Raw genomic sequence first — 19323 nt, forward strand, 5'->3', positions numbered from 1 at the left:
TTGTCATCCCTCTGTAGCATTTGTTGAAAGCGTCAGGGAGCTGTATCAGTTTTAAGTTGCTCAACATATTTACATTCCTAGTCTGTTTTTTGGGATCCGTTTATCTGTCTGGCGTATGTTTTCCTCCGTGCGACCCAGATGTGTTGAAAGATCTGTGTCGCTTATTTTCCCCTGATTCAGACGGGTTGTCTTTAATCTGCAGACGGCGTGTGCTGGGATTATCTTTTCCATTTCATCTGTGCTGCTGCTAATTCCATTGTGAGGCCTTTTCAGAGGAGCCCCAAAGCTAATCCACCCGGCAGGCTGCAGACAGGTGCAACCATCACCATGGAGACTTAACATGTCAGAGCGGGGACGGTCACTGGAAGGGATGGGGATGTCCAGAGGCAGACGTGTGTGTGTGTGCGTGCGTGCGTGTGCGTGCGTGCGTGCGTGCGTGCGTGCGTGCGTGTGTGCGTGTGTGTGTGTGTGAGGTCACTGTGGGGGAAGCAGCAGGTCCTTCAGTATATTAAAAAGAGCTGTCTGGTCAGAGGTGATGGTTTCAGTGTCTCATTAGATTTACTGCCACAGCTGCTGAAGCTGCACATGTTTCACTTCTGTTATTGTTTTGTCATCACAACAATAGTGAGCATGAAACACTTACAGAGGAGTTTTCATTTCTTAACCAAAAGTAAAACTTTAGACATGATGACCACCAGCCTGTTACTTAACATCATATCAACCTGTTGCATGTTGTTGTTTTAACTCTTTGGTTTGTTTGTTTTATTATGGATTAAAGCTGTAGGATGTATCTGTGACGTCACTCATCGGTTTCTGAAGCTCTGTTTTGAGGCCAATCTTCAGCCATATTGGAAATATTGAACTCAACCTAACTGCTGTCAAGCGAGTGTGACATAAAGAGGCGGGCTTTGAGCCTCCTAGCCAACCATGTTCCCACCTGTCAATCAAGTCAGCTGTGCCTCTCGTAATGTAAAACTCGTAATCTTAATATCTTCGAAATTGCAGTGTTGTGAAAAAATTCACCCCCCATACAGCGTGTGCCGATCGAGAAATGAGCTATCCAGACTACACTCGTTTTTTATACCAGGCTGTAAACATGTTTTGTTTTTTTAATTGGTGTGTATGTGGTTTCCGGTACTTCCGGAGCCAGCCTCAAGTGGACACTCGAGGAACTGCAGTTTTTAACACTTCCGCATTGGCTTCAATTCTCACAGCCGGATGTTGCTGCTTGGTAATGAAACAAAAACACAGTAACACAATAAAATACCTCTCTCTGGATTTTATACTTCTACATTAGTCACATCAGTGTTCAGGATGCAGCTCACAATGTATGTAGTGTGGTGTGACTGTTCCCACAGCCTTTTTAATTTTCCATGCTCAAGATTCTTGTGGGTTGCACTTTAGCCGTTAAAAATAAGGAAGAGTTTTGTCTACAAATAATACATTTAAGTAAATGTTTTGAGTTTCTTGATTTAAACTTGCATTTCTCTGATTACATGTGCAGCAAATATAATCATTACTAATTGCTTGTAGTTCTGATTCCTTCAGCTTAGCTTCCTTGACCAGTTCTCCTCAGACATGCTGCTGGATCTCAGCGACCTCCTGCAGGTAAGCTTCAAGCCTACAGTCGCACTAACACACACTGTCTTTATCTTTATCGACTGATAGACTGAATATTTTCTTTGGATATCAGAAAGTTCTTAAAACTATACTCAAAATGATCCGTACCCTGAGGTGATATCTTCAATTGTCTTGTAATTGACTGAGCGTCCGTTTGTTTTCATTTATACTTGAAGAAAATAAAGTTTGAAGAGCGATAAATAGAATAAAGTTAGAACAACTTTCTGGTCTTTGAGGAAACATTTATTTCCTCCCTTTCATTTTAACCCTCCTCTTAAGAGCAGCCACTTAAATACACTCCTACCACTCACCACAAGTCCCATAATGCACCTCTGCCTAACCACTCAGCGCTGCAGTCATCTAGCATTCAGGCGCACCCCCATGTAATTAAAACAGAGTTGTGTGTGTGTGTGTATAAATTTAGAAAGCCCTCCATTTGTCTGCATATTTAATGGCGCAGACTCACGGTGAGTCAGGGGTGCGGTGCTGCAGGACGAGGTGGTGGGACATTTCTCAGAGTCACAGCTGGTCAGGGGCTTTTATTTTTATGCACCCAGCTGTCCCTGAGGAGCCGGCAGCCCCCCTCCCCCATCGTCCACACCCCAACATGAGGAGCCGGCAGGGAGTGGATTTAGAGTGGATTTTGGGTGGGTGGGGCAGTGGGGGTTATTAATGTTAACATTTAGGCTGCTGCTGCTGCTGCGGCTGTGGGGCGGAGATATTCCACCAATCACTTCTCATATGGATCCACACCCCGGACACTTGTTGTGCTCAGCATTGTTTGGATGAATGGGGAGCTTTGGCAGTGTGTGCTGCAGACTTACTCAAGTAGAGTCAGCTTATTGGTCGAGGCCCGATCAATACTGGCTGTAATATCAGCTGCTTTCTGCTGCTGGGATGAGGGCGCATATTTGATCCAGTCAAAACACCCTCATGATGTGATGCATATCTCTGCACACATCCAGAGTATTCAACAACAGGTGCTTTGGACAGTCAACAAGCAGATGATCCTTACACAGGACTTCCACCAGATCCGTGTCCGGTCAGTCTCCTATCTGCTGTATGCTCTGTCATCCGTTAACACCTACCTGTTGCGTTTTCAGAATGCAGCACGGAGTAGGACTGCCGGACAGCTCGAGTCAGTGACTGAGTTTTTCCCACGGCAAACACTGAATCAAGGATTCTCCTCCTCCTCTCCTCATCCATGTTGTCTTTATCAGCCTCTGAAAACCTCTGACCTGTTGACTCCAGGCCTGGCTCCGCTCAAAATGACATTTTAAGTCATAGTTAAGTTAAATACGACCTGGTAATAACAGTGTTTTATTCTGAAAATGAACCGGATGTTTTCATTTTGTTTTGGTGAAACCTGACTTCCTGTCCCGCTCCATCTGCTCTGTTGAGTTGATGCGTCGTGCTCCGGCATCCGACAAAAATAGAAGTCTTGTGTATCTGATCCGTTTCGCTCCGACCTGCTGGATCAGAGACGCAGACGGAACGCAACGGAGCGGATCCAGTGGAAGTTAACACATTGACTAGGATAGAAACCTATCAGGTGTGGTGCCCTGAAGGATCGGACACGGATCTTGTGGAATTTAGCTGTCACTTTATCATCAGACACTTGTGATTATTTGGGGTATATTTGTTCAGGTCTTTTATGCCTTTATTAAGATAGGACAGCGTAAAGAGGAGGAACCTGGGGAGTGTGAGCTAGAGTTGATGTGCAGTGAAAGCCCACAGATTAGAATCAAATCCAGACCGCCTGCTTCTGAGTGGTTTAACTGGTGGGCTAAACCAACACCAGAGAAGCAGATTTTTCTGAGAATCAAACATTATGTTCACTGCGGGGAAAGTTAATCATCAGAATACCTAAAACTTAATTGAACCAATCAGCAGCCAGACATGCAGGGTTAATAATGGCATCAGATATTCCAGGTTCCCTCACCGTCTACCTCTCAGTGCAGCCGAAGACTTCCAGACTTGTTGGCGGCAGCTGTTCGGGTTCTGCCCTCAGTTGAACAAGTCTCATCAGGAATCCCTTAATTGAAAGTTTTTCTCGTTGAACCGCCTGTCAGCGTCTCCACCTGTTGAGACTGAGCCGTGAAGTATCCAGTAACCATGCTGTGTTTTTGATGCTAGAAAGTTTGGAGCTGACCCTCGACCCGGAAAGTTTCACTTAGCGCTGCAGTGGAGACGGGATTATGTTCTCCTCGGGTTCTCCGCTTCCCCCACAAACACCTCCCACAGCAAAGAGTTCAAAGGGAGGATTAGATCGCGGTCTTCAGCCACACTAAGTCCTGATATCATGTTAGGAGGAGGATAAGGTTTCAAATTCAGCTCTTTGTGAGAAGTTACCTGAACTCTCAAAGATAAACCTAAGACTTGATCAAAGAGAAACTTTAGTGTTGACTGTAAACCAGACTCATGGAGCTGAAAGAGACTGAGTCGCTCCATAGAGCAGAGGGATGTACGTTTGTTACTACATGGAATCATTTAAGCACTGCAGCAATTTTTTTCCTGGGTTTTTGAGTGTTTTACTTCCTCTGAACCGCCTCGCTCCACACTTTCTCCTCTTCCTCCGTTTTTGCTTTTGTGAACAAATTCCTCGCCGGACTCCCTGTCCCAGAATAGCAGAGGGAGCATCTGCGTCCCTGCCCGACTCCAGAGGGGGCTGAGAGCGAGAGTCCGTCTGTCTGCTTCCCAAACTCCCTCAACCCCCTCGGCCCCGAAGGTCCAGAGAAATCAGTCTGAAGGAATGACAGAGATCTGACCTCAGTTCACGACCCCATCCTGCAGCTTTCACTGCCGTCTGCCGCAGCTTTCAGCCCTGACCCCACTAAAACTTGATTCTGGGCTGTAATGCAGAATTCACAGAGAAGATGATAGATGTGCAGCCCTCTGGCTTTGTTATTCAACTCCAGGTCCTTTCAGAAGGAGGGGGTGGGTCAGGGGAGCCCAGAATTTACTGCCCGGCCTTCTGGAGGTGTTGTGTGTAAAATACAATGAAACATCTGTGAGGGGAGGTGCCACCGTGATAACCCTGATGACACACTTACCCTTTTCCACCACCCGCCCATCCTGTTTCCCTCCAACATCCTACCAAAAAACAGGGTTTGATTTTACTGCAAAACACATCTCAAAAAGACGACCTCGTCAGACCGACTGAAGAGTTCGAGATGAAAATATTTCATCCATCAGTTAATCAAGTTTAGGACTAAAGACTGGTGCAGATATGAACTCTTGTTGTTTTGTTGTCCTGTTTGTCTAAGGAAGATAAGTAAACATGCTCGACTTCTCAAACCCAGCAGTGATTACAGGAAAGGTTTAAAGAGAAACTGCAGATCTGGAAAAATCTGGAAAACTGAAACCTCAGGGCACTGGTGGCCTAACGGTCTAAGCGCCCCACGTATAGAGGCTACAGTCCTCATCATAGAGGTCGCTGGTTTGACTCCCGGCCGGTCGACCATTTCCTGCATGTCTTCCACCCCTCTCTACTCCCCACATTTCCTGTCTCTCTTCAGCTGTCCTATCAATAAAGGCGAAAAAGCCTCCCAAAAAATATACTTTTAAAAGCTGAATTCTTAAAAAACAAAGTGCTTGAAAGTATCAGATCACCTCTTATCATTTCATCATTTTAAATATAATCTCACGTTATGTTAGGGCATGTAATGTGAGTTAAGGAATGTTTTACTCTGGGCCCAAAAGTGACTTTATACACCTATGAACAAGTAGAAACCAACATTACCTTAGACTAGCTTCTGCAAAGCTCACAGGAGCTACCGTTAGAATCAGGAAAATTTTGATTTACTTGATTAGACTTTAACTTTTTAAACTATTTCCTGCTGCTTCTCTGAGTCACATTAAACTAAAGATAGAGACTGAGCACAGAAACTTTTCATTGATTCCTTTGTGGGAAATAAACTTGCAACAAAACAAGCTGGACTTTCCGAACACAGCAGGAGTTAACTCCCACCAAAACGGCTCTGGAAGGCGTTAGAAAGTCTAAAACTTAAATTTGAAGGGTCTTAGATTGCATCACTTGATCTCTGTAGGCGGGTGAAGCTGTTTGAGAAGGTTTTTGTAAGGATCAAACCTGCAGGAAACTTCACTTCAGCTTGCAGTAGTAGCTAAGGCACTCAGATGAGCTTGTGTTGATTAGTAAAGAAGTTATTGCTCAATTCATCCGTCTATCTTCTGAGTCCAAGTCGCTTTAAATGAAATATAAATGAGGAATTATTTTTGTTTCAAAGTACTGAAAAAAGCTGATAGATAATAAACCTTTCTTGACTGCATTGTCCCCTCTGGTTTCCCATCATACATCAGCCGGTATGATTGGGACACCGGTGTAAGTTTGATTCTGTGTGGTGTTAAAGTTGTCTTCTTAAAGGGACAGTTCAGTTGAGGTACTTGTCAGTAGCGCGTGTATTAGCCACAGAGGAGAGAGGCTAAGCCATCACCCGCTGCAGACGGGGTCGGCTCTACCAAGTCATCCAGCTGATTTGAACAAACTGCTACACAAACCACTAATGCTGGTGTGAGTGTACGCTCTATTTTGAAATGCAAACTGGTATGAGGTTAGACGATTAAAGGGTGGGTTCACATTTTTTTCCAAATCCGTGTGAAAACTGTATCGTGTAGCAAAGTGGGTGTTAACAAGAACAGCCATTCAAAACCACCTGAAACAGAATATTGATAATGGTGACGCCTGTAACTGAGTGGTTAATAGTTTAATCAACAAATATCTAAAAAATAGGTAGGAACTCCCCACAAGAATCTCCCTGAGCCCGGGGCAGGACCCTCAGATTCCTCAGTCCTGATCCTTCAGACAGTCGGTGAACTATCGGATACAAACAGAAGCTGCTAATCCTCAGACATCTGAAGGACACTTACTGCTCAGAAAATGAGTGAGCAATGTTTTTATCAGCGGAATGATGATCCGGACTCTCATTTCGGCTGTAAATCATAATTTACCGTGAGGCAAGGGTTGTGTTAAGTAGGGGTGAGCCCGACCTAAGGATTTGCTTAGTCGAATCTGATTCATCAGATTTTGCCCATGTGGACGAATAGTCTAACGTTTGTTGTTTGTTCCTTATTGACCCAAAGTCTGCATGATGGTGACCAACATTCAATATTACACATAACCTTTACAATTAGAGACTCATAGCTTAAGTAAAGGGACACAGAATATTATAAGTATAAAACTTAGATTTTTAAATCTATATTACAAAAACAACGAGGTGATGAAGGAGAGAAAACTCAAATAAGGCCACCATCAGTTAAACATGGAACAACGCTCCACTATAGAATAAGGAATCAGGAGATATTTAAACAGTGTTCACACAGAGGAGAGCAGAGCTGTGGAGGGTAGTTGTCCAACTTAAGGCTAAACATGTTTATAATGTTCAAAATCAAACCTGAACCAGCTAAAGGGTTTTTAAGTCTCTTAACAGAACCTTTTAAAACAGTCTTTCATCACGTCTTTGTCCGCTTGAGTCTTTTCAAACTGTACGTGAGGAAAACCATCGTGTGTACGGGCAGAAGTGCGCTCCTGTCTTTGTTGACTGTAAATCCTGTCTTTGAGAATATCCTCTCTGATGGTGTGGAGGTGGATGGGATGCTGTGGATTGTTTTGAGGCTTCAGACAGCTTTGGGTATCCCTCCTCATTCTTTTGGCCCCGTACAGTTTTTGTGTGGTCCGGTAATCCTTGATCTCACAGCCCTCTTCATGAAGCTGCTCCTCATCTTCATCACTAGTTTTTAGGATCACTGAAGTTTTATTTCTGACATTTTGAGCTACCATAACGTAGAAAGATTTAAAGACCAGCTGAGGTACGTCTGCTCCACAGCTCCCACTAAATGGGAGAGTCCACCTTTAATTACCAGGGGAGATTTAATTACCACTTAAAGGAGATTTAACACTTCAAGAGCTGTTCTCAGAATTACATTAAATAAGTCTATATTATATAAAAACAGGATATATGAGACACTATTTTTAAGGGAAACAGGATAATAATGTAAAATTAGACATTGAGCACCCCCATGGTTTGAATGGAATGATCCACGTTTCATATGCAAATATTCAACTATGAGATTGGCAGTCGACTAAGGCTCGTTAGAACGAATCGTCCAATATTCGACTATTTGGGGTCACCCCTAGTGTTAAGTCTACATTTTTTGGCCAGTTCTTGTTATCGAGTCAAGCGGCAATCTCCGGTCTAAAAATATGAGGCCAATGTGGAAGTGTTAAAAACTGCAGTTCATAGAGTGTCCACTTGAGGCTGGCTCTGGAAGTACCAGAAACCACATACACACCAATTCAAAGAAGCCGATCTTTACAGCATTAATAAACATGTTTACAGCCTGGTTCAAAAGACCAGTGTAGTCTGGATAGCTCATTTCTCGATCAGCACACACTGTACGGGGGGTGAATTTTTTCTAACGCAGCAATTTTGAAGATATTAAGATTACGAGTTTTCCATTATGGGATGCACAGCTTGATTGACGGGTGGGAACACTGTAGCTGATGGTGAGGAGGCTCACAGCCCGCCTCTTTACCTCTGTCTTTAGCTCGACAGCAGTTAGGTGGAGTTCAATATTTCCAATATGGCTACACTTCAGAAACAGATGGGTGACGTCACGGATACTACGTCCATTATTTATACAGTCTATGTATTGAGCCCACACTGGATGCTCATTTCTCGAGTTCTTGAGGGAAGCTGGAAAAGCACCCACAAATGTTTCCTTCTCACAGCAAAGGTTTTTAAAATCAATAACTCCAGTTGCTTCCAAAACAGAGTTGCCAAAGTTGTGCGTTGTTGACCCATCTCTCCTCCGTTCCTGCTGCTCAAATAACGATCTCCACACCTCAGATATCTCAGTCTCTCTTTTCACTGAATAACCTTGTACTTTCCCCGACCTCTCCTTTTTGTGCTGATGTTTTTGGAAGAACAATTTGAAGTACTCTGCTCTGTTAAAGGCTGCCCTTGAGTAGAAAAATCAGTCCTGCCCTCCTGTCTAATATTGAGTTAAAGTGTCCTCTTGGAAGAACTGATAGCACAGCGCTGGTCAGATCTGTAATTTAGATACAAGAAATCAATCTGATACAAGACGAGGGAGCGATGGGGGTGACTGAGCAGCAGATGTTTTGATTAGAAATTAATAGACAGAGATGTTCGACTGAGAGAGGACGAAAGACTGTCTCTTTAAATAGCTCAGAGCTCAGCTTTTAATCACACATATTGAGGTGAAATGTTCTGCAACCTTCAGGTCGATTATGTAACAAGAACATTCAACCCGGCGATGACATAACAGCCTTATTTTACACCCTAATCGTCCCAAACACAGCGCTCATCCTCCCTGTATCCCTCTTGTTTGAGTTCAGACTGGTCCTCAGGCTGCGAGTCTATAGGTGGAGGAATGATCACTTCAAGTCTTTACCCAAATCCTGTCAGATATGAGACTTTTTACAAATCATCACTTCACTCTCCAATTTTTATCTTTCCCACTCATGACTTTTTCATTTCCTGCTCTTCTCCTCAGGTGAACGTTTACGTCCTGGGAAGAACTTTCCTCGTGCTGGCCAGAGAACTATGCATCAACGCCCCGGCCTTAGGTACTGACCCAACTTTCCTTTACCTTCTTCCACTTGATTCACACTGCAAGACTTCTGAATTAGACTCTCTGGATTGGGATTAAGCCTCATTATCTATGCAGATAACTCACTGTTGTCTGCAACAGCTAGTTATTTTCATTATTAGTCATTTTTCAGGGTTCCCACACATCCTTGAAAACAGTTGTGCAGTTTTCCAGTACTGGAAAACACCTAGAAAATGGGAGAAAAAGTCAAATGTCCTGGAAAATCATTGATTGTCCTGGAAAATTATTCCAACATGACTGTGTGCGACCTGACAAGGTTAAAAAAAACACATCCCCATTCAACATTTGTGGCTATTTTTGTCATTCAGTTCTATTTAGGTCAATTTATGCACTGATCCTCTGATTATTGTTATTATTTATTTATTTTAGTCAGGCAGCTTCCTGATTCCTTTGCTGGCTCTTTTGTTTTTTACTTAGCTCATTTTATATTTATTGAGAAAAGAGAAAGCAGAGATGAGAGCTGCCTATCATTGTTACTTGGTTGCACTAATAAAGTGCTTTACATCTGTGGTTGTATTGTTCTATAATTAATTTGCCTGCATGTAAGCATGTAAGAGATGATTTCATAGATAGCCATAGACTGCACGTCTTTCAATGTAGACTTCCACTGAGAGGAACATATTAGACTACTTAGGAGCTAAATTAGGAACTCAATTTAGACTGTCAGACCAGCTTGATCATCACTGAAAATGTCCTGGAAAATGATCTCTGGAAAAGAGTGGGAACCCTGATTTTTGCAATTATTAGGTTACTAGTTTATGAAGAAATGCTAACCACAGTTCCAGAGCTCATGGTGACGTCTTTGAATGCTGTTTCTGACCCTTAGTCCAAAATAACAAGTACAGAGTTTAGAGACCTTAAACTTTAATTAGCAGCAAATCTTCATGATTCTGCAACCTGTCTCAGAGTAGGCTTGGGTATCAAGAACCGGATCTAAGTTTCCGATCTAAGTTTTTCTAAGATTCTTAGATTTGCCTTTTGGTTCCTAACAGCAACATAAATGTTTCAGGATTAAGCCTCAGTGAGAATCTTGCTCTCCACAGTTTATGTGCCAGGACCGGCTGTGGCAACCTGACTTTACGTTGTGTGTGTGACACTACGTTATTAAAGATGTGGGGAGAGGATCATGGTTGACTTCAGCAAGCGACTGAAAGTTTGGCTATGCTTTTTTATTTACATGCAAGGAGAAAGCTCGCCTAACACGTGAATCTGAGGAGATGTTCTGTATTCAGCGTGCTCCGGTGTCCTGTACAATAAAACACCACAGCCTCATTTCATGTTAGCAGCTGGAGCAACCTCTCATTCTTATCACACTGTGGTGCAAAACCCAGTTGAGCTCAGGTTTATATTGAGGTGAAAGAATCATGGCTACATGTTTTTGTAAGATACGAGTCCAGAGAGAACCCCTCCACTCCTGGTTCCTACAAAGAGTCCCTGTAGTGCACGGTTTGTCTTTTTCCTGTTGGTCTAATGTTTCATTTTATAAATGGCGGGAAATAAGAAAAGTTTCACTTTAGAGCCTCAATGTCCCGACAACAAAGGAAGGCTCATTTCTGTTCTTGAAGTATTTGTTACTTTTTAAACTCTGGAATCAGAATCAAGAATCGATAAGAACCAGATTTCAAACTGGTTGAAATTGAAACAGTACCCTGCTCGAGAGATTAAATATGGCACTTTCATAACGTTCGGGCACTTCAAAAAGACTGATTCAAGGAAGAATGGTAAGTTTGATGAAGAGAGGAATGTCTGAATCAGACCCTGACACAGCTGAATCACACAGACACTCCCTCCTTTGTATGTAACTACTATTCTTTATGAATACTGCAGCATGGCATGTTAAAGGGCTCTGTAATGCAGGTTCTGCTACCTTCAGATCAGAAACTGTCCCCCCAAACCATCAGCATCCCCTTCACTGTACATGAGACACGATAACAAATCCATCCGAGGCTGAGAGAACTTTCTGTTCTCATCAACCCACGCCGTAGTTCCCTCTGAAGTAGCCAGAGGGCGCCGCAGCCCCTCGAATCCCCTCTCCCTCACCCAGGCGCCATAAAGATGTGACATGTGCGACTTCACTCACATTATAACCTTTATGTTTCATCATCAGGTGTATAAGCATTCTTGTACAGAACACATCTGGTCATCTTTAACAGCATCAAGCTGCTAACAGTTAAATTGTATTTTACAAAAGACACAATGTTTCTGAGGCCGTCCTCTGGAGTGCAAAACAACAAGATTTCTTTTTTTTTTTTTTTTGCATTTAGAATCAGAACACTACATAATCCTGCTCCTGGTGTAACACTGCTGCTCGGACTCTAGTAACAACATCGTATATAGACTTGCAATTACACAATTTGAAGCAGTCCCTACTAATTCCAGTTGTGGAGCTCAGCTTGATTACATAACCACAAATCACTGTATTATGTTGTTTCTACAGCAGCCGCAGCCTTTGAACACAGGCGCCAGAGCAAATAAGGTTAACCCAGAATTTAAATAACAAAAATAACATTAAATTAAATAAGATAAAAGAACAGCTCCTTGGCTTTTAAAATAGTCTCTCAAAGAACTAACCAGGCCATTTAGTGTGACATTAGTCAAGTGTCTTTAGCTACATTACTTTGAAGGCTGGGAGGCGAGGGTCATTTCCATCAGCAGTCCAGAGCAGCTTATGCATAGAACACAAGCTCAGGGATCTGTCCTCCCTGTACTCCAGTCCCGTTGGTGCTGTCGGAGGAGCACTGGAATTGAAATGTCACCTTCCCACACTGCACCTCTGTCATGCCCTCCTGACCAAAATAGCTCAGCTCGTTCCCGTCCAGCACGGCGCTCACCGTGTAGAAGGCGTCCTGCTCCACCTGAACAGGGTGCTCGAACCAACCGGGAAACGTACTGCTCGACCCGTCCGACACAAACTTTGTCAGGGCCTGTGCCAGGGTCACCCCTGTCTCTTCAGTTCGATTTTGACGGTGTACTCAGCTTTGCCCCCCGCTCGACCCGTATAGCCCCAGACCAGCGATAAAGATCCTCTTGTCCACTGCAAACTGGATGCTGTCACACCGCCCGCGATAGCGCCACTGATTGCTCCTGTAAGCCGAGGACTGGAAGCGGTGGCACCTCTGTGGCGACAATCCCTCCCTGCATCCAGAGGGAAGTCCAGTTGGGGCTTTTTAGCCGCAGTGTACCACAGGAAAACATTGTGCGTCTCCTCCAGTGTCAGGATATCACATTGCGCCGCCCCGTTAGCAAACTCCTCTAGGCTCATGGAGGGGATGCGCACTAAAAACAATGCTTTGCCAAGGACGTCTCTTTTGTTGCGGGTTGTAGGAGTCAAACATTGTCTCTTGCACTCCGCTGTGGCCAGCTCATGACGGCCTCAAACACCACCACCTCCTTGGTGTTGAGCGTCTCCTCCGCAGGATGATCTCCAGTGTCTGCAGGTCGATTTCACAGAACCCCTCGGAGCACAGCGCAAGCTCGGCCTGAGCGTCGATCACCTCCCAGCAGCGCTGCGTTAGCTCAGGCTCCTCGAACAGGCGGCTCTGAGAGAGCAGCACGCAGGCGTTCTTGGCCTCCAAGCTAGTTTCCAGGAAGGTGACGCAGGCCTTCGCCAGTGCGGGTACGATGTACTTCTTGGCAGCATACAGGGTGGCCAGCACCGTGTCTGCCTCCAGGTCGATCTCATCACTGTTCATGTATCTGCAAGATGGAGAATAACCTTTTAATAGCTGCTGACGAACAGAAATGTCACTTGAAGTTATTTCTAGAAAGACAGTTTGACTTTTTTTTTATAAGAGCACATAATGAGACATCGGGTGAGAAAAACCTCTTCTCAGAGCATATTTCTTCCTGGTTTTGTCGTTCTCACTTTAATTAAATGTTGTAGAAAACAGAAAATGGAAATCCTGATCATCTGTTTTCTTCCCAAAGAGGATCGCAGGAAGACTTAACACATCCTACCCTTTTCATAAAAGTCCTCACACTTAAGCGTGCACGGTGCTGCCTTAGCTAATGTTAGTGAATGAGTAACAAAGGCAGGTTATTTATAACTACTAGACTGCATATGTTCCCCTCCAAGAAAATGATCGGGCTGTGGATGAGTTAAAGGGAAAGAAATGTTTGTAGTTGGACAAAGCGCGCGGAGAAAACCAGCAATTACAGAGCAGCGTGCTGCTGCCACTGCTCTCTGGAGCTCCCAGCATTTTGGCATTCGCCTCTGCTTAGCGTTGGATGAGTAATAATATGCTTTGAAGTGACACTGACTGCGCTTGTCATCTCTCCTTCTGGTTGGCTGTGCGTGAGGCATGGCGAGTGGCTTACTTCAGCAGAATTAGAAAAGCAGCAGGTTCCACATCTGGGATATGGATCTCAGACTCCTCCTCCGCCAGATCGCCGTAAAACATGGCACAGAAGACGGAGCTTCCCACGGCCAGCACATACTGAGGAAGGAAGGGAGGGAGGGAGGAGCAGACAGATGCGTCAGAGAATCACTCTTATTTGCTAAGTTCAATAAAGGAGCAGCAGCAGTGGTTCTTTTCACGAGCACTGCAGCAGAGACACAACTTATCTTCTCCTATTACAGTTAGCTGGACCAAAAACAAACACAGCTCCGTCTTATTGTTTCTGTTTTATGGAAAGAAGGTGAAATATCTTTACCTTGTGCGCTGGAACCTTCTGCGATCCCCCCAAAGGACCGACAATAAAGTGGACATCAGCCATCAGCTCATTGTTAAACATCAAGGCATTCCTAAAAGCAGAGCAGGTTTCAGCAATAAGCTTCAATCAAGTATTGTATAACATCAAGTCCTCCCACACACTCTTTGCCTGGAGACACTGGTTATTTTCATAGATTTGGGGAGGAGGTAGCAACAGTAGTAAAGCAGCGCTTATTTTCATTACTGATTCATGCTGAGTTTTTTCGTCTTAAGTAAGCATTAGCAGATTGGGAGGAAAGTCTATCCCACGTCTCCAGAGCTCTCTGTGGAGTTTAAAATGCCAAACTCTCTCCAATAACAGACAAAAAGTAACAGATATTCAGTTTAACATCACAAAACACAAAGAAAACAAGAATATGAGCACAGTTTGGAAGACTGAGGCAGTGATTTCTTCTTGGAGTATGAATTTCGATTAGTTGCATGTTGGGAGAAAAGTCTAACTTAAGTCTCCAGAGCACAAATGTCTAGTTATCTCCAATAATTAGCACAAAAGTTACACAAAACAAGAAGACACACAGGGGTTGTACACAATTCAGAAGAGTGAGCATTGAATCTTTGGGGACTTTCCTCATAAATAATGAATATACATGTTTTTTTGATGATGCAAATGAATGCAGATTAATCAAACATGTATATTAATGTAATTATTGTTGCAGGTCAGAGTATGCATCTTTAAATGCACTGCACATTTTAGCATAAAGGCAGAACTTGGGCAGTAAATGCTGCAGGATTAGTTTCCCACGATCTAAAACGCCACTTATTACAGGTCCAGAAATACAACCTGAAGTGTGTGTTGTTATTCATATGTTACTTTTTTAAAGTTAGCATGGTGCAGGAGAAGTTTCCTTCAAAATAAAACACCACTGAAGGCGTTTTCGACCCCAGGAACTTTACCCCGGAACTAGGGACTTTACCCCTGAACTGAGTTTCTACCGGAGGAACCAGGGTCTAAATTTAGTTCAGGGGTAGATAATCTCCCCCTGAAAAGCCCCTGCTTGGGGGGGGGGGGGTCCGGGTACTTCGGGTTAACCGTTACAGTGTTTGTGGAGTTTACACAGTTGTAGAAACACAGAGGGAGTTGCTGGGAATCCAAACTAGTTTAGTTTTTTATTAATCTAGCCGGGACTTCAGCCCGCAGAAAACAATGGGGGTACAGGAACCTTTTAGTTCTGGGGGCTAAAAGACCCTGAACTCTTGGTTGAAATGAACCTTAACCCTCCTGTTATGTTGTGGGTCAAATTGACCCTTTTTAAAAGTCTGTTTTAGGCTATATTTGCCTTCCAAACCAGCTAAATGCAGCAAAAAATCTGGGCAGCATGTGACAGAAGAGGTGTCGTGTTAATTTATCAACATCACTTCATAAAAAACAATTTAAAATAAAATAAACAGGAATCTGTGTAATCATGTAAAACTATTAAGGGCTTTCCAATGTACATTAAAAAAGTTTTAATATTAATTTGAATGAAAAACAAGTGAGTTATCCTCATTGAACTTTGATCTGTGAGAATTAAAGAACACCAATGGACCAAATCTGGATTTAATGGTTAGTAATGGAGTTAAAAATTTGATTAAAACAAAAGTGTATTGGGATCTTTTGGGGTGTTCTGACACTTTTGGATAATTGAATATTCCCCGGGTCAAATGGACCCAGGAACATTACTGCTGTTCCAGAGGAACGAACTTAACAGGAGGGTTAAGGAGTAGAGTGACCTTCCTGCACTGCATTTGGAGAGCTGTCCCGTGGCACACTGAGTTCAGTAGCTGCTATGAAAGTGTTGTAGCATATTTCTTGTTGCAGTGATACTTTTAGAAATGCATGCAGCTTTCCACAGATCATGCCATGATTAAGTCGGGGTTACCTCTCTCTCAGCGTGGGGTGGCTGCACTGCCAGCTGGGTGGATCTACGTTGTGTTGTTGATGTTCTGCTGGTGGTCGGGGTGGTCGCCGCGCTGCTGCTGCTGCTGGCCTGGCTCACCTGCACCTCCTTGTCTTCTCGGTGTCCCCCACCGTGGTGCCGTTGGACAGATTGGTGGTGTTGTTGGTGTTGGCGGCGGGGTACAGCTCCGCAGCCATCTTCTCCTCCTCCTCCTCCTTCTGTTTCTGCTGCTGCTGCTTCTTCTTGCTCGTCAGGGACAGGGTCAGGATCTCATAACATACCGGCAGCCTGCCCGGCAGCTTACCGACCTTCTTGGACTTTTTCAGTGTTTTCTGGAAGTAGGAGCAGATAAGTCAGGACACCTCATGATCCGGCCATGATGGAGCAACCTGCAGTCTGCCGTGGGCATCGGCACAAGCAGCTGATAGTGGACGTTACTGTTCAAAATCAGCCGTGTGAGTGGAAATCGGCTCCTTTAAACCGACAAGTTGACATAACAAACATAGATATCCAGTCCCGGTGGATCCGTGTCCTCTTCCTCTTCACAATCCAACCACAAAGTGTTCTCCTCCGCGTCCTGTGGGTCAGCTCATCCTCTCCGGACTGAGAAATGTCGCTTGTTTTCCCTTTTCAGTGAGTGTGTGTAATCCGGAGAGTCGCAGCTGGTATTCAAGTCCTCCCTAGTCCTCCCACCTTTCCTCTGCATGGATCAGAACAGATCTTTATCCCCCTTTCTCCTGACGAGCGAAGACAGCTCTGATGTTCCGGACACATCCGAGGTAAACACTCATTTGTCGGGAGTTTTTAACGTCTGCTTCAGTTTCTCTGATTCCTTCTCTCGTCGTGATCTCCTCGGACGCCCAGGGCTCGCCGGGAACCAATCAGAACAGGACAGCGCTGTGACGTCAGGGGGGCGCAAGCGCCTCCCCCCCACAGCAGCTCCGCAGAGTGCGTCACCAGCTCAGGCCCCGCCCCCTGTCCCGCTGATTAGACCCGGTGGTGGGATAAAAATAAAATTAAAAGAAGGTCGGCTGAATATGACCCTCCAGCCCCGCAGCGGCGGAGGAAGTACTACAGGCTTTTATCTGAGTGGGTACTGGATGAGAGGAGTTTAGAAGTACAGCATTCAAAGTTCAAGGATGTTTTTAACAAAGTCAAAGCACAAAAGTGTTGACATCATGTATATAAGATAAGATAAGATATTACTTTATTGATCCCCCGGGGGGGATTCAGACATAAGTACAATCAAGAAGAAGTTTCAATAAGTAAAAATAAAATAAAATAAAAATAAAAATAAAATCAGATAAGAAAAAATAAAAATATAAGATAAGATAAAATATTACTTTATTGATCCCCCGGGGGGGAATTCAGTTGTTACAGCAACCCAGACATAAGTACAATCAAGAAAGAAGTTTCAATAAGTAAAATAAAATAAAATAAAATAAAATAAAATAAAAATAAAATAAGTAAAAATAAAAATATAAGATAAGATAATCCTTTATCCGTCCCACAACGGGGAAATGTAAGTGTTACAGCAGTAGATAGTGCAAAACAGTATAAAGTAAACAATAGCATATATAGCAATTATTAAAAAGTTATTAGGTTTAAGGTTATTATTATTATGGCCAAGCTGTCGTCTCTGATGAACATTTTTTTTTCTTTCTAGTTGAAATTCTTGTTCTGTACACCTTCTTGTTTGCTGCTGTAACTCCATGAATTTCCCCGTTGTGGGATGAATAAAGGAGTATCTTATCTTATCTTATCTTAGCAATTAAAAATAAAGAAGTAAATATAAGCAAATCTTATATACACAACTAAATTAGTAAATTTACAAAACCAGTGATGCTGTGAAAAATGTGCAGACTTGTAGCATAGGTATTTAACGATGTACAGAACAGAACTGAGAAGATGAGTAGAAAAAAGGTATTGCACATGTAAGAAGAGAGGGATGAGTAATTATTGCACTTTAATAGATATATGGGGTAGATATTGCACATGAGTCCGTTTTGGTGAGGTTATTGTTATTGAAAGTAAAGTCAAGCTCATTTTTCTATGGTGCTCCGTTTGTTAAGTTGTCCACACCAAAAATAACAGCATTTCTCCACATTTAGCTCCAAAATATCCTAAAAATGTAGAGTGAATTGTTAAGTCACCTTTTTATCACATTTAGAGGAATATATGTGATCTTCTTCACATATATGTTCTTTGTGAAAAATATATAAGTTATAATAATTGTTAAATCCAAATGCTAAATCTAAATCTAAATGTTAAATATAAATCTAAATGTCAAATATAAATATAAATCTTAAATATTGCTCTGTGATCCTAAATATTTAGCTGATATGTAAATTCACACTGCTGCCTGGCGGGAATACCACAATAACAGTTTCATAGAGTGATACAAACTTAGCAATAGCAACTTATCTTGTCCGTACCATAGGCTGGGTCAGTTCTGTCTCTGTGCATTATTACCCCTCTGTGGACTCCAAAACTGCCTATCCAGCATTGTTACAGCGGGCAGTCCGGCTGTAACTCGTAGGAGTCAGTACCGACAGACTATGATTGGGATATCTGTATCACTCTATGATGCTTTTATTTTAGTACTTCCACTAGGCAGCAGTGAATTTGTATTGGGGGCCAGTACCAAAATAATCGGTGTGCACAACTTCACAAACGGCGCCCCATATTTCTCTCACCTTGAGTAGGTGCAATGTATTATAGGTACAATTTATTGTGTAATAGTGTAATATCACATTATTTACTTCATTTTATATATTAGGTTTTTTTAAAATGAAGCATTAGACTGTTAAAATATAACAAATACAAATAGCAATAGTAGTGTATAAAATGATATAACTTACAGAAATGTAAAATACGTTGCTAGGGACCTCCTGGAGCTCTATAAGGTTCCCTTGAGGTCCTCAGAGTCCACTTTGAAAATCAGCGGCCCAGAAAAATCTCCATTTGTTTGATTAAAAGCTCAACTTCAAACAAAAACCAATGACGTGAATGATCCTTTCTAGATGTAGAGACAGCTCTTCTTACCCTTAAAGGTGCTTACTCATATTTGTCCCAATGGCTTTACACAGCATCCCTGTTTGGGATTTTGCTTTAGAATAAAAACTAACATTAAGCCCTATAACAGCCATAGTGGTACCAGGCAGCCTTGATAATGTATCATAGGTATTTTTCTACATGTACACAGCCAAACAGCTTCGCAGCGTATCTTTATATATGTGTTATTGTTTCAGTGAACTCGGCTTCAGTGAAGTGTGATTATTCTGTGTAAAAACATGCTCAGCAGTCGGTCAGGTTTTGGATGAGTGAGGGCTTCGTGCTTCAGCTGACAGAGAGAAGTGCGTTGCAGAAAAGGAAAACTGAGACCAATTCACACAGCCGCATGAACAAAAACAGCACCAAATACATTTGGGCTCAGAGTCAGTTTGGGGTTTTGAGGGAAG

The 19323-nt window shown here is 43.0% G+C and overlaps 2 protein-coding genes across 2 annotated transcripts in view; one reads left to right on the forward strand and one right to left on the reverse strand.

Annotated features, from left to right (window-relative positions):
- The window catches only part of LOC117806437 (transcription factor IIIB 90 kDa subunit-like), a 180820-nt gene that overhangs the window by 12980 nt on the left and 148517 nt on the right, over positions 1–19323 (forward strand). The window contains exons 4-5 of the mRNA XM_034675382.1: positions 1577–1608; positions 9157–9229. Of these exons, the coding sequence (XP_034531273.1) occupies positions 1577–1608; positions 9157–9229 (105 nt within the window). The remainder of the gene's footprint in view (positions 1–1576; positions 1609–9156; positions 9230–19323) is intronic.
- On the reverse strand, positions 11345–15949 carry LOC117805935 (BTB/POZ domain-containing protein 6-B-like). Its single transcript, XM_034674550.1, is given in 7 exon segments — positions 11345–12412; positions 12415–12630; positions 12633–12683; positions 12686–12969; positions 13591–13709; positions 13927–14017; positions 15845–15949. Coding segments are annotated over 6 exon segments (1224 nt in total). The 5' UTR covers positions 14008–14017; positions 15845–15949; the 3' UTR covers positions 11345–11939.

This window comes from Notolabrus celidotus, chromosome 22 (assembly GCF_009762535.1).
Source record: "Notolabrus celidotus isolate fNotCel1 chromosome 22, fNotCel1.pri, whole genome shotgun sequence".
NCBI classification, from domain to species: Eukaryota; Metazoa; Chordata; class Actinopteri; order Labriformes; family Labridae; genus Notolabrus; species Notolabrus celidotus.